Source organism: Mirounga leonina, unplaced genomic scaffold (genome assembly GCF_011800145.1).
Source record: "Mirounga leonina isolate KUSES-001 unplaced genomic scaffold, KU_Mleo_1.0 Mir_127, whole genome shotgun sequence".
NCBI lineage: Eukaryota > Metazoa > Chordata > Mammalia > Carnivora > Phocidae > Mirounga > Mirounga leonina.
Window position 1 is genome coordinate 73,686,450 of NW_023270316.1, and position 15,136 is coordinate 73,701,585.

General features: G+C 37.8%; 1 protein-coding gene across 4 annotated transcripts in view; it reads left to right on the forward strand.

Annotated features, from left to right (window-relative positions):
• Positions 1–15,136, forward strand: part of USP12 (ubiquitin specific peptidase 12) — a 92,939-nt gene that overhangs the window by 73,487 nt on the left and 4,316 nt on the right. For 3 of the 4 annotated variants that reach the window (XM_035003651.1, XM_035003654.1, XM_035003652.1), the window contains exons 4-8: positions 1,783–2,015; positions 7,593–7,669; positions 7,783–7,866; positions 11,396–11,593; positions 15,020–15,098. In XM_035003651.1, the coding sequence (XP_034859542.1) occupies positions 1,783–2,015; positions 7,593–7,669; positions 7,783–7,866; positions 11,396–11,593; positions 15,020–15,098 (671 nt within the window). Of the gene's footprint in view, positions 1–1,782; positions 2,016–7,592; positions 7,670–7,782; positions 7,867–11,395; positions 11,594–14,092; positions 14,173–15,019; positions 15,099–15,136 lie in introns of all 4 variants that reach the window. The other variant, XM_035003653.1, reaches the window with a different exon arrangement.

Here is a 15,136-nt window from a genome sequence, read left to right on the forward strand (position 1 = left end):
ACACACTACCAAATTATCATCAGTTAGATGTTAAGTCCACATAGGCTAATGCAGTATCTCTTAGGACCCAGGACTTTTATTGTTCTAAAAAATAACATAAGGGGTTTGTTTAAGGCTAATCAAATCCCTTAGGACAAGCTTACAGCAGAGAAATGAAGTGTGGCTCTAACTGCGTTAATATTATTGTGTTTGACTTGAACTCCAAGAAAGAGGTTAAATAAATTGCCTGTGACATACATGTAATTAAAGGTAGAACCATCCTAGGAATCCAGACAGTCTTGCTCTAGCAGCTGCACCTTACATCTGAGGCTTTTTAAAGGTCTTACTGACACCAAGATTAAAAATCAGTCTTTATTTTCTTTGACTATACCTCCCATTTTCACTTGTTCCCATTCTATTTGTACAGTCCCTTTGCAAAGGAAGATGGTGTTCCATTTTACAGACTGCAAAATCAAGGCCTTTTTTGATTACCATGAGAGGGTGAACGTTTTCTCATGTTTCTTAACCTTTTGAATTTTGTGTCTATAAATTGTTGATTTCCACCCATTGTATTTCCTTTTGTATAAGCTCTTTCTGTGTTGAAGATGTTAATAGTTTTTGTTTTACTTTTTTTTTTTTACTTTTTCAATGATTTCTAATGCACAGAACTTAATTTTATGCAGTCATAACTGTAGCTCTTCTAAAATGTAATGTTTTGTTCTTTTTATCTTAGACCTTCCCTAAGCTTTGTTCCTAATTTGCCTTTTATTTAAAAAATGTTAGCTGTAATCTTTCTGGAGTGTATTAAATGTGCATCGAGGATCTAAAGGTAACATTTTGCTGAGCGGGTTGTCTTCTGTGTGTGCTGGATGGCCAAGCCGCAGGGGCCGTTGAGTGGCTGGGTCTCCCTGGCACGCTGCTTTGTATGCGGCTTGCGGCGTCGGACTGCCACTTCCCGGCAGCATGACTTTCCCTCTCTGATCCCATTCCCTCATTTGGAAGATGACAATAACAGTGTCACAGAGTTGTTCAAAAATCACATGGGATACTGCCTGTGAAGTCCTTACCTTTCAGTTTCAGGTTGTGTAATGTCAAGCTCGGGGTATAAAGCACTTCGTGTTCGTGACTGTTTTTCCGTGATATTTATTCATTTGTATAGTGACAGGGAATCATAGAGTTATAAAATCGCACATTTTAGAGATTATCTGGATTGAAGAGATAATTTGTGATACCCTTGTTTCCTGTACCTGACTGCAGATCAGAGTCGCCTGGAGGAACTTTGAAAGTCCCAGGTTCCAGGCTTCACCTCTGACTGAGTCCCTAGGATGCATGGCCCCGTCATCATCATTTCCACAACCTTTCTGTGTAGTTCTTACCCAGTTGGCTCGCATTAACAAGAGGTTGTCCAGCTTCTGTTTTAAAGCTTGCTGTGTCAAACAAATAAATAAAGAATAAAACTTGCCATGTTTTAATCATTGTGGAATAATAAGATGAGCTAATAAAAAGTAGTAGTTTTTGATCTCTTCCATATATTATATAAATGTATGAGGCTAAAAGTTTTGCCTTTTTCTCATGGATCACTTAGTATTGTTGCTTTAAAAAGAAGATTCTCATTCATCTTAACTGTATTTTTCTCCAAGGTTAGTCATATTTTTATGTGAAAGCTAATCTATTTCTTGTACATGACTGACAATACCAAACGTTTGTACTTAGTTCTGATAGAATATTGGATATTTGTTTTAAATTTAGTGTTAATCAAGTTACTAAGTCTGAAGTAATTCTCTAATATATTTTTATTTTTAGAGCTTTTTGACAACTACATGCAGCAAGATGCCCATGAATTCTTAAATTACCTACTAAATACAATTGCTGATATTTTACAAGAAGAAAGAAAGCAGGAAAAACAAAATGGCCGTTTACCTAACGGTAATATTGACAGTGAGAACAACAACAACAGCATACCAGACCCAACGTGGGTTCATGAGATTTTTCAGGGAACATTGACAAATGAAACCAGATGTCTTACTTGTGAAACTGTAAGTATGTCATAAAATTTTGTGTAGAGCAGATTTAATTCATTTTTATTAAAAGTTCTTTGAGGATGAGTGTGAGAGATGAACGTGAAGGTTGTGATTTCTTAGGTATAGTATAAATGAATTATCAAAGATGTACTTGTCTGTTGAAAGGACTCTCTATACTCTTTTGTAATGCTGCTTATTAACAGTGAATACCTGAGGTGACAGAAAAATACTTACTGCGGTTTGGACTGTAGTTGACCCTTGAACAACAGGCATTTGAACTGCATGGGTCCACTTATTTGTGGATTTTTTTTTTATATATAGTACTGTAAATGTATTTTCTTTATGATTTTCTTAATGACATTTTCTTTTCTCTAGCTAACTTTATTGTAATACTACGATACATATACAAAATGTGTGTTAAGCAAGTATTTATGTTATTGGTAAGGCTTCTGGTCAACAGAAAGCTATTAGTGGTTAGGTTTTTGGAGAGTCAAAAGTTACACATGGATTTTCGACTGCGGGGACGGGGGTAGGAGGTTTCGGCACCCCTAACCTCTGCATTGCTCAAGGGTCAACGGTATTTGATTTTATTTCAGTATAAGAAGCAATAGAGCCATGTTCTGGAAATTATATGTTTATATGTCTGTGTCTTAGTTAAGCTCATAAGAAACTTCCAGGTTAGGGAGGTACATTAATTTGTTTTCCCTTTCCCTACAGTTATGTTTATTGTTGGAATAAAAACTAAAGCATACTGTGTACACTCAAGTGGGGGAAGTACCCACTTGCTGGATACTTTGTGAAGATGAGCAGTAGGGAAGAAGCGTGAAAATGGATTTTATGTGGGATCAGATAGCCCAGTCCCTTTGTTGTATCATTGCCTTGTTACTTCGTTTCTCATTTGAGGAGTGAAAGATCAGCCATCCATTATTCACTTTTTTTTTTTTTTAAAGATTTTATTTATTTATTTATATGACAGAGAGACACAGCGAGAGAGAGAGGGAACACAAGCAGGGGAAGCAGGAGAGGGAGAAGCAGGCTTCCCGCCGAACAGGGAGCCCGATGCGGGGCTCGATCCCAGGACCCTGGGACCATGACCTGAGCCGAAGGCAGACGCTTAACAACTGAGCCACCTGGGCGCCCCCCATTATTCACCTTTGCTGGTGGGGCCAACATACCCTTTCCAGCCTGTCTTCCCTTCAGTACAGGATCCAGTTTAGAGTTTAGTAGTTTGCATTGCATATACTTGTCGTGTTTTCTTTAGCCTCCTTTAATCTGGAACATTTCCATAGTTGTTTTTGTCTTTTATGACATTTACATTTTTAAAGAATATGTCTTTTTTTAAAAAAAATCTAACATTTCTCATATTGAGTTTGATGTTTCCCTCTGCTGAGATGCAGGTCTGCATTCTTGGCTGGAGTGATTCAGTTAATGTTGTGCCTTTCTCAGGGTCTCCCATCCAGGCACACGATATCCGTCTGCCTCTCATTGGTGAAATTAATTTTGATCTCTCATTCAAGGTGTTCCTCACCTTCTCCGATTGATAATGACTGGCTTTTATGCCCTGGTAACTAGTAGGCTGTCTGTGGGGAGACACAAATATCTTGTTCATTAAATCTCCCCCCGAGATTTAGCATCCACTAAATGGATGGGGTTTTTTTTGCCTGATCCAGTTTTACTATGATGGTTCTATGACTAGTTTTTAATAGCTTAGAAGAGTAGCATCGTCCATTGGAAAAGAGAATTCACAAGCAAGAAAATAAGACAGATGTTTTATGGATGTTTGGAAGACTGGCATAGTTACTTGTTTGACTAAATCAGATAAATAAACACTAGTGGAGGCTACTAAGAAACTGTATTTTTTTTTTTTTAAATTAATGGACTTCAGAAAAATTGAGTGGGAAGTACAGAAGTTCCCAAATATTTCTCTCCTTTCCTCCACTTCCCCCTATGATTAACGTTTTGCATTAATGAGGTACATTTGTTGCAGTTGATGGGCCAGTAATGATACATTATTAACTAAAATCTGTAGTTCATATTTGAGTTCAGTCTTAGTGTTGTCTGTTCTTTGGTTCCGTATGTTTTGACAAATGTATAGTGACACATGTCTGTCATTACAGTATCATACAGAGTAGTGTCACTCTGTGTTTCACAAATTCATCCCTCCTTCCTCCCCAAATCCCTGGCAACCACTGATCATTTTACTGCCTCCATAGTTTTGACTTTTCCAGAATGTCATATATTTGGAATCGTAGAGTATGAGGCCTTTTCAGATTGTCTTCTTTTACTTAGCAGTATGTATTTAAGGTGCCTCCATGTCTTTTTGTAGCTTTATAAAGCTCATTTCTTTTTATCACTTAATTATGTTTCATTATGTGGATATCCCACAGTTTATCCGTTCATTTATTGAAGGACACTGTTGAAGGACAACTTGCCTTCAAGTTTTGATGATTATTGCTTTGTCTTCTCTGGGCCTTTTGCCTCTCCATATACACTATGGAATCATACGAAATTTAGAAACTAGTTTATTACCCGTAATACAGTGTGCTGTGATTTCAAAGGCGATTGCGTTGAATCTCTCGATCAAGTTGGGAAGAGCTGACATCTTGACAGTCTTGAATCTTACTGTCCATTTACATGGACTGTACACTTACTTACATCTTCTTTGATTTAGAAAGAAATCATCTTGTAGTTTTCCTCATGTCAATCTTGTACTTATTTTATTATGTTTATATAGGTAAGTGTGGTTTTTGTTTTTGGTGCTAATGTAAATAGTATTGTGGTTTCTTTCTCTCTGTCTCTTAAAGCAGATGGTGACCCTTTTGGTTCAACCATGAATAAAAAGTTAGGGTCTTTAAATAGAACTATAACCCATATCGATGAGTGATCTATTGACTGTTGATTATGCATTGATCTTTTCCACTATAACCAGGCATTTGGAAAATGATTGTTGCCAGTAGTGTGATTTTAGTTAATGAAGGACACAGTAGTCATAAATGAATAAAATTCTCTTGTGGAAATACATTTTTATTGGTGACCCTCTCTCACATCAAGTGAAAGAGGTATAATTGAGTGTTTGAATACATTAACATCCCGTGAAGATGTTTTTGGGTTAGAGTAAGGACTGTTGCTCATTGCTGCAGCCATTAGTTAATTGTAGTAAGAATTTGGGCAATGTTTGATGACAGGAATTGGTCTCAGTACTCATATTTGTTCAATCTAACCAACTCCAGTTATTTCAACAGAAGTTTTGTAGATACATCTTATAAAGAAAAATTTTATTGTAGCTGAGTTCTAAGCTTTAGGAAATAAATATACTGTCCAATTATTAGAGCAGTATTTCAGTTGGAATAGTAGGTATAATCAGAGAATTTGGCAGTTGCTTCATGTTTGGTATGATGGAATTTGGTCCGTGTTAGAAGATATGTGTAATTTATCCTCTTCAATAAAAGAGATTTTATTTAAATTTGCATTGCATGTTGAGAAATGCAGTAATAGGTGAGGCTGGCATAGTAGATTTGGGAGGTCTTTGGGATACTATGGTGTAAGGCCTTTGAAGTTTACTGAGGATGATGGGGAGTGAGGATTAGATGGAGAAGGTGATATCACCCATCCTTGTTTGCTCAAATATTTATTAATTTTATTTGTAATGGATGGATAGTGATCCTTCCACCCATTCTTCACTAGGTCCTCCTGCGGTCAACAATATATATTTGCAGATAGTCTCCCAAGAATTAACGGTATGACTTGAGAATATTTCCTCAAAATCTCCATCATCATCTTGCAGATTCAGTAAATGATCATTAGTACCATGCCTTTATCAAATTCAGCTAGAGGGATGAAATTGAGGATTTCTCAGAGTGAATATATATCATTTCTTCATTTAGTTTTGCACAAATACTTGAGTACCGGCTATGCCAGGTAGAAGATGGGTAGAGGCTGGCAGAAGGTGAATAAGGGAGTGGGAAGGAGTTGTGAAGGTTCAGAGTGGGCTTCTTGGAGGAGACAGTATTTGTATGGCAGATTTTAGTAATGCAGTTGTAAATATCCCACTTGGTAGGAGGTTGGGTTTCTGTAACAGCACCCTCTTCTTGTGTTCTTTTGTTCTTTGGTGCTTTCTTCTGGTCCCATGCCTTTTCTGCTGTTTATTCTTCAAATGTGAGCATCCTCCAGGGTTTCATTTTGGGCTGCTTTTCACTCTGCCTTGGGAGGATCATGTTCCATTTCCTTACCACCTGTGCTCATGACTCCCCACCCACATCTCCAGCCTACACTTCTTTACTGAGGCTCCCACATCCTGGCTGTGACCTGAGCTTAGAACATGGGAGTCCCAACAACAACCAGACGTGTTTACAAACACTTTTAGAAGTTAAATACTGCCCCACTTGGTGGTTTCCCAGTACCAACACAATTGTAAACCCAAACGTAGTAACTCAGGTATATCCAGATGATCCAGAACAATCCTTATGTCAATTTTTTTATGTTATAATAAAGATGGAAATCTAAAATGAAGACCCCTGAGGCAGTGCCTGAGAACCACAAACCTCATTTTGAGAAACAACCAGACTCTTTATTTCTCTTTAGCTTACATATAAGGCCCTGCTCAGTCTGCCGTTAGCCTGTCTCTACCATACTGTCCCTCACCACCCTGCTCTCCTTCCTCCAAAACTGGGCTGATTCTTTTTCCTCAGCACCTCACATTCCCTTTCCTCTCTCTGTGTTGTCTTTCTTATTCTTTTTCACTGAATCTTTTGAGACCCAGATCACTTATCTGGTGGTGCCCCTAGGCCGTGCATACATGGTACTCCCAGCTACTTCTCTTTGATACAGCCACATAATCTGTCACAAGTTAATGATGCTGAGCTTATAAAACTGATGCACTATTGAGGCAGGAAGGCATTTACTACACCAGATGTATAGCCCTTGTGGGTGAGAGGCACAGTCCAAGATCTCCTGTTGTGTGCTCACCTTAAGCATAGAGTCTTTGAAGGAAAGAACTAGGAAAATCGATGTCTGAAGTTCTGTCCTAATCCAATTCAAATGAATTAAGTAATAACTTGAATTTTTTTTGTCAGAGGGTTTACCCATAATTCAAACAGAACTTTATATTAGATTTTTTTTTTTTTTTTTGGAGAAGGATTAAAGAAGGTCCTCAATGAAGATTGTAATTTGGCATTTTAGGCTAAATGATTTCCTTGAATGATGAAACAACACAGGTTGATGCCCTTTGCCAAGCATCCTCATTCAGTCTTAGCCTGTGTTTTTTTTAAGAATTAGTATATATGGGCAGTTTGTTTCATGCTTTACCATAATACCGAGGTTTTGGAAAGTAATGGGATTTCACGTGCTAGCCTTTGCCAGAAAGGGAATCAGTCACAGGTGCACTTTGCTGTTTAATCTGTACGTGTGTTGAGAGTCATTTACTCAGTGTCCTTTTGGATAATCCAGATTTGGTAGATTTCTTTTGAACTCAGGGAAGGTGAATTCTTCATGTACTTACGACTAATAAGAGAATGAATGCATTTAATTCTGTCATTTCAGAGCAGTGATTTACTGGTATTTAAAGAAATCAAAGGTAATTCCCTATTTTTACAGATAAGCAGCAAAGATGAAGATTTTTTAGACCTTTCTGTTGACGTGGAACAAAACACATCGATCACTCACTGCTTAAGGTAACTGGAGAGTTATTTTGAAATTTAATGAATATCTTTGGTTTAGAGTATTTTTACACGAATACATGGTTTTCTGGTATAGACAAAATAAATTTATTTTGAATTTTACGCAGGGGTTTCAGCAACACAGAAACTCTGTGCAGTGAATACAAATATTACTGTGAAGAATGTCGCAGCAAACAGGAAGCACACAAACGGTAATTCAGCGTTTTTAAAAATTTGTTAGTGATTCTCTGGCAGTGGGTGTTGTAGATGGGCCTTTCCAGCTGAAAGTGATGTCTGAAAATTTACACTGAGTAAAAATTCCTAATTTTATCATTAAGTAATTAAGACTCACTGAGTTATTACTAAACAATATTCAGCTCTGCAACCTTCGGTGATTTTCTACACTTAGTAAAAGTCGTTTAAGAGTCATAAACCAGTACAGTTAAAATATTTGACTTTGAAGCTTGCCTGCTTAAGTAAACTTTTTCTTGGTGAAGAGAGAGAAGGGGGAAAATCCTTTCCTTGTCCCTACCCTAGCTTCTGCTAATCCTACACAGGATCTTGTACCTTCTCTTATTTGGTATTTGGTGTCAAAGAATGGAATTGTCATCATCATTCTTGTTACTTTACTTTTCATTTTGAAATAATCTCAAGCTCAAAGAAAAGTTGTATGAACAGTACCAAGAATGCCTTTTTTTTTTTTTTTACCCAAAACCACTTGAAAATAAGGTCCTGATATGATGTCCCATGATCCTGGACACTTCAGTGGCTATTTTCGACCGATGAGGAAGTTTTCCTTTTGCCATATTCACCCACATGGGGCAAGTAACACTAACACGTTAACTGTTCTCGTGGAACTTACTTCATTAGCATGGATGTCCCAGTAATGTCCTTTATAGAACAAAAGGATCCAGTCCAGAAACACACATTACATTTAGTATTCATGTCTGTTTAGTCTTTTTACATTTGGAACAGCCTTTTCTTGACTTTAAAAATCTTGACACTTTTGAAAATTGTAGATTATTTTATAGACTGTCCCTCTTGGGCTTCATCTCATGTTTTTTTAAAAATCACATTGTTGATAAGTGTAAGTTTTCTGCCGAGATCTAAAATTTCTTGGAAAATTTAGGGGGCAAGGTTGCTTTTTTCAGGAGGATAAATATGCTATACTAATATTTTAAGATGCCCCTTACATATTTATTATTATTATTTTGCTAATTTAGAAATATAAAGGAATCTTTCCATTTTTACAGTTACTGGTCTTTATTTAGAAAGAACCTGAGGAAAACACATCGTCATTTCATTTAGTAGAACTAGTACATCATCACCAAGTGAGGTTTATATGTTGCTGGATTCAGTTTGCTATTGTTGTCTTGATTTTCACATCTTTGAAATAAATACCATGAGGGGTATTATTAGTCTGTAATTCTCTTATACCTTTGTCAGAGTTTGGTATCAGGTCCATGCTGGTCTCAAAAATGAGCTGATGACGATTCCCTCTTGGATAAAGGAGTTTGTATAAGCTAGGTACAGGTGGACCTTGCTTTATCGCACTTCACAGATACTGCGTTTTCTATAACTTGAAAGTTTATGGCATCCGTGAAGCAAACAAGTCTATTACTGCCCCTTTTCCAGCAGCGTTTGCTGACTGCATGTGTCTGTGTCATATTTTGGTAATTCCCATGGTATTTCAGACTTTTTCATCATTATTACATTTGTTATGCTGATCTGTGATCAGTGATCTTTGATGTCGCTATTGTAATTGTTTGGGGGTACCACAGACTGTGCCCGTATGAGGTGATGAACTTACCTGATAATATGTGTATGTTCTGATTGCTCTGCCCACTGCCCATTCCCTCACCTCTTTTCCTCTCCTTTGGCCTCTCTGTTCCCTGAGACACAACGAAATTGAAAATAAGTATTCCATGATCAAATGAATTTTCTGTATAATAAAATTTCCTCTTTATTATTTATTCATGCTTCATATTATAGACTCTGAGAGGACCCACAGAATAGGAGAAATTTATCTTCTTATCTAGCTTCATACAGAATTTATCTGCACATAGATTCCTTTTTATATGGCACACCTGTTGAACTATATATAGCACAGCCCAGGAAAAATACCGGCTTGGTAAATGTAGGTGAAACAACCATAAGCTGTTACCCAATGGGAGGGTAAAGCATCTAGGGAAAAGCAAAGTGATGTCCCCGGAGAGATGGAATGAGAGCTATTGTGCATTTAATAGATACAGTGTAGTGTAAATCTAACTTTTGTATACGCTGGGAAACCAAAAATTTCACTTCATTGGCTTTATTGCGATATTTACTTTACTATGGTGGTCTGGAACTGAACGCACAGTATCTCTGTGATATGCCTGTCTCCTGGACTTTCCCAGTTTTTCACGATATAAAATAACCCTAGAAGTGAATTTTTTTTTTCAGAAGTCTTGTATTTGAGATGATATATTTCAGTTCTATAAGTGGATTCCTGAGGCAAAGGCCATAAAGACTCTTAATACTGCTAGATTTCTTTCCAGGAATGACTATCTGTTTATTCTTGCTAATGTTTTTCAAAGGCCAGGGTAGAATAGTAAATGTTTCTGAGATAATAAGCTGCCCACCACATTTAAGATTTGTAGGATGCAGATTTAGTAAATGCTACAAAATGATTTTTGTTTTCACTTCATTAGAGGCAATGGCTTAGTAAATTTCATTTTTTAATTATGAAAAGCGTTATGCTTCATTGAACACATACAGAATTCGGTTCTGCTACATTTGTCAAGTATCTGTCATGTGCCAGGCATGTTGCTCGATAGAGAAATATAATGGGGAAAAAAAAAAAAAGGTTTCTACCTGCCAAGACTTCAGATCCTAAAAGAAGAGAAAGACCCATAATCATCTAAATATTTTATGGTGTTGTAAATGGTACACACACACACACACACACACACACACACACACAGTGAATCCGTGAAGTGCCGATGGGGGATTGAAGGGAGGAGATCCTTATGCCAGGGGTTATAACTTGAGCTGAGCCTTCAGAAGAATAAACTGTCGTTAGATGAAGTAGGAGTGCAGAGGTCGTATCAGGGAGAAATGGCATTTAAGGACATACTAAAGATTATTTAAAATGTGGAAGATAGCCAGTTAAAAATTTATCTCCTAGATTTGCAGGTTATTAACTCCCTTTCTAGAATACATGTAGTCATCATTCTTGATATGGAGTTATTTCTTAATCTCTGGCAAACACCTTTCACAGAATGGTCTTTAATGCTTTCTCGTTTGTCCTGTTCGCCATCCGTTATTGAATTATATAGACCGATAGAACAAATGGCTCTGTCTGCACTCACGTCCAAAGGAGTTAGCAGCTGGAAGGAACTGGTTTTCTTCCACCCATCGTCGGCCTCATGTGCAGTTAGCCTGATCCTCAGGGGCCTGTATTTCAGAATAAGGATTTCTGGACAAAGGACTGATGCCGGTCCATCTACTTTGAAGCCGTATGGAGTACAAAGTCAAATTATGTCATTTGTGATGATGGGTGGGGTGGGATAGTCAAGATGTTCAGAATGTTGCTTCGCCACTATAAACATAATTGGTAGGAATATGCAAAAGTGGGCAGTGCTGGGCTATTAAAACCGACCATGAACTATTTGTTAATGGAATCATAAAGTTTGATAGTTCTTTTAAGGACATGGTATGAGTGCCTTTCATGAAATTTTTTTTTCATGTTTATTTGAATAGGATGAAAGTTAAAAAACTGCCCATGATTCTAGCCCTACACCTGAAGAGGTTTAAATACATGGATCAACTTCATCGATACACAAAACTGTCTTATCGGGTAGTTTTTCCTTTAGAACTTCGTCTGTTTAACACCTCTGGTGATGCGACCAACCCTGACAGAATGTACGACCTTGTCGCCGTGGTGGTTCACTGTGGAAGGTAACTGCAACCGTGGGCCACGCGGGCGAGGGTCTCTGTCCGGGGGCAGGTGTTCAGGATGGGCCCGAGTGCTTCCACTCTAGACCTTCCGGGGGCTTTAGCATCAGGATAACTTGATTGCAAAATGGGATCTTTCAGATACAGTGCATTTATCATTTCCTCCTTACACTTTTATATATTGAAATATTATTGCCCAGATTTGATTTTCACTCTTACTCTGTAAATATTACTCTAAAGGAACTTTAAGACCTCTTAGATTTTCTTTTTATTTCATTTCTTTTCTTCTCCCTTCTTTTCATCTTTTTTCTTTTCAGTAAAAATGATGCCTAAATAGATTTTGCAAAATAAATTCTTTCTGAGATTAATTGCATATGTTCATCATTACAGTGGTTATGAAAAAATTTAAAATGGCTTTGGAAATAATCTTTAAAGACAAGTTTTCTGATTTTATCAATCAGTATGTTTATTTTGATAGTTTAGTGTGCTATCTCATTCTATATATGTGCATTTATAAAATAGCTCAAAAAATTCTCAAAACTACAGGGGCATCACACAGTGAAAATGTCTATTTGGAACATGCAGTCTTCATTGACTGTTTAGAATTTCCTGTACAATTTAAAGAGAGACACTCACTCTTTTCCCCTTGGCTTGCGGAAGCTTGTACTAACAGCATGTTTCAGCCAATGAAAAAAGTCCCTGGCCTTCTCGCCTTAAGCTGCCCCTCCCAGCTTTCTGTTGAGAAAATGTAAGGACAGCCTGGGTGGTAACCTTGCTGTAACTCCACTGTCCCTTTCAGCCTGCCTCCTTGTCTTCCATCCTCAGCAGTAATCTTTCTTTTCCATGCTTGGAACATCCTGTTCTAAAGGAAGGCTGGAGACCTCTGAATAGAGGAAAACCTTACCAGACAACTTAACCTTGGTGGAGTGATTCAAACCAGAGGTTTTAGAGTCAGAGAAACCTGGCTTTCGGTTCTGTCCTGCCATTTAGGGCTGGTGTGACTTCACACAGTACTCCCCGAGTGTCTACTTTCTCTTGTGTAAAATGCAAATCATATTACCGACCTTGCTGTGGCGTTAGGGTTAAAGGGGGAATGCAAATCACTTAGCTGCTGCTACTGTTTTCTTAACAATAACAACATCATAATATTACCTTTTCACGTCCTAACTTAACTGTTCCTTAGCCTCTTCAAATTCGGGGACAGTTATTATTTCACTCTACTTAGATTACGCTAGGGTTCTTGGAATTGTTCTACTCACAAGACCATGAACTCTGAGATTCCTGATCACAATCGGGGCCCCCTCCCCGACTCCTTACTCCTCTTCTCTCACTGTGATTCCCCCCTGCCTTCCTCCCCTCCCGGCCTCTCCAAACCTCTCCGGAAGCCTCTCTGGAAGCCGTGCTGGGTGCTCTTCTCTCCAACCCGGCTCCATCTGGTGCCCTGCCTCCGTGTTCACATAACTGCTACCGTATTGTATTTATCAGATTGGAGGTCCGTTTCCGTTATGAGAACAGGCACTTCTTAAAACACGAAATGATTTGTCCATTAACAAAGATTGAAAACATTTTCAAATCTTATTTTTTTCTTATCAGATTTACTCATAGTTCTGTTTCAGGTGAGAGTAGAAAGGGTGTACTTTGCCCGCATCCTTCACCTGTGGACGATGCTCATCGTTAGCAAGCCTGGGCCAGTCCAGCTCCCGCGTTCTCTCTCCTGAATGTCTGGCATTTGGTAGATTTCTAACAGGTGCTTGCAGAATGATTATGTGTGATCCTTTTGGCCCATCTCCAGCCTCGATTCCTCAGGCCTCTTCCTCCCACTTCCTCTCTCCCCTCTCCCCTCTCGCTGGATGAGGTCTGTGGCTTGCACCACGCCAACTTATATCCTGTTGGACCCTGTATTGTGTTTTGGGAGGGCTCTCTCCTGTACTCACGGTGTCTTCGGGGCAGGAAGTGGTTGGTGCCTTTCTGATCCCCACGCCACCAGCACAGTTATTTGCACTCACGAGGCACTCATACATGCTGAACTGAGCAGGTCTCATGTCCAGAATGCAAGTCCCTGATCCGCGGTTTCTTAGGTGGAAGTTTATCAGCCTCAGCCCTGCCTCATCTTACTGGCTTCTGTAATTAACTTTTGTCTTTTGTTCTTCAAACTACCTCTTCGCCAGAGGAAACAGCTGCCTCCCCTTTTCAGTCTTACACCTACCGGCCCTCAGCCCACGTGTCTCCTTCCCTCTCAGGCTCTGTTCCTCAGCCTTTCTGATTTTTCTTTATGTTCACCACCTTAAAAATTAAAAAAAAATAAAAATAAAAATTCTTACCCTTTCACTATAAAACACAAGACTCTTTAGATGAACCCTATAGAAATGGGGAAAATATACATACATTTTTTTAGTTTTTATTTTTAAATTTATTTTAGCATTAAAAGCCTTTAAAAAAAAGTTGTGAGGTATTTTCTTCTGTGGAGAAAGAGAGGTACTCTTGTTTTTGTCATTTTGCCAGGGTCAGAGGGGCCGAGACAAGGACACACAGGAGGCCGCTGATTCTGTTATCTGATCTTGCTGTTCACCAGAAACAGCAGTGTATGTTGAAAATTATCTCAAATTCTATAATGTAATAATTACAATGGAATTATAACTTAATAAAGAATTATAGAAGCTTTTATAATGAGTCATATTTCAGCTGGGAGAGGTTAAAATCTTTGCCATGTCCTTTATAAAGCAAAGGATATTTTTGAAAAGAAATAATCCCGCCTGCATTTTTATGCATTTCTAGATTTCTTTATTCCAGATTTGTTTAAAATGAGATGCAGAGGCAATTCTAAGAATTACAGTGGTGCTAAGATCCAGGTACTTAAAAATAGCACTAATAATACTAACAAAATGTCATTTGTTTTTAAAGAAGTTTATGAAGGCCAGGCTTGATTTCAGGACTATAGATGTGATATCTTTGCTTTTTTAGGCATCACATGGTATGGTATCTTTCCTCAAGAGAAAAACTATGGCCAAGGGAATAAGACTTAGAAAAAAAATTCTACATGTGTTGTTCTGTAGTTAAACTCAGGGGGCTGTGACCTCTATCATCCCCCCCAAATGCTAAAAAATATATTTAAATTTTTCATAGAAGCACATTTGAAAATTATTTTAAAAATTATAATTAAATTATTACAAAGACAACAAGTAATTTTAATAGCATAGCTTTATATAAATAGAATGCTGGTTATAGCTCTCAAAGTAGAGTACTAATTATTTGGTTATAAAATTGAATGCCAAGTCACATCAATGTAGCTTGATATTTTGGGGAAGAATAGATAAGGAGTATTTTTATCGGTTTCAGTTATTCTCCTTTATTGAACATGAAGTTGAGGACATAGAAGAGTGGTATTAATAAACATTGTGTAAAACTAACTTCTCTTTCTCTTTGTTTTAGTGGTCCCAATCGAGGACATTATATTGCAATAGTTAAGAGTCATGATTTTTGGTTGTTGTTTGATGACGACATTGTAGAAGTAAGTAGTTCCTGAATTTCTTATTTTTCTTCAAAGTT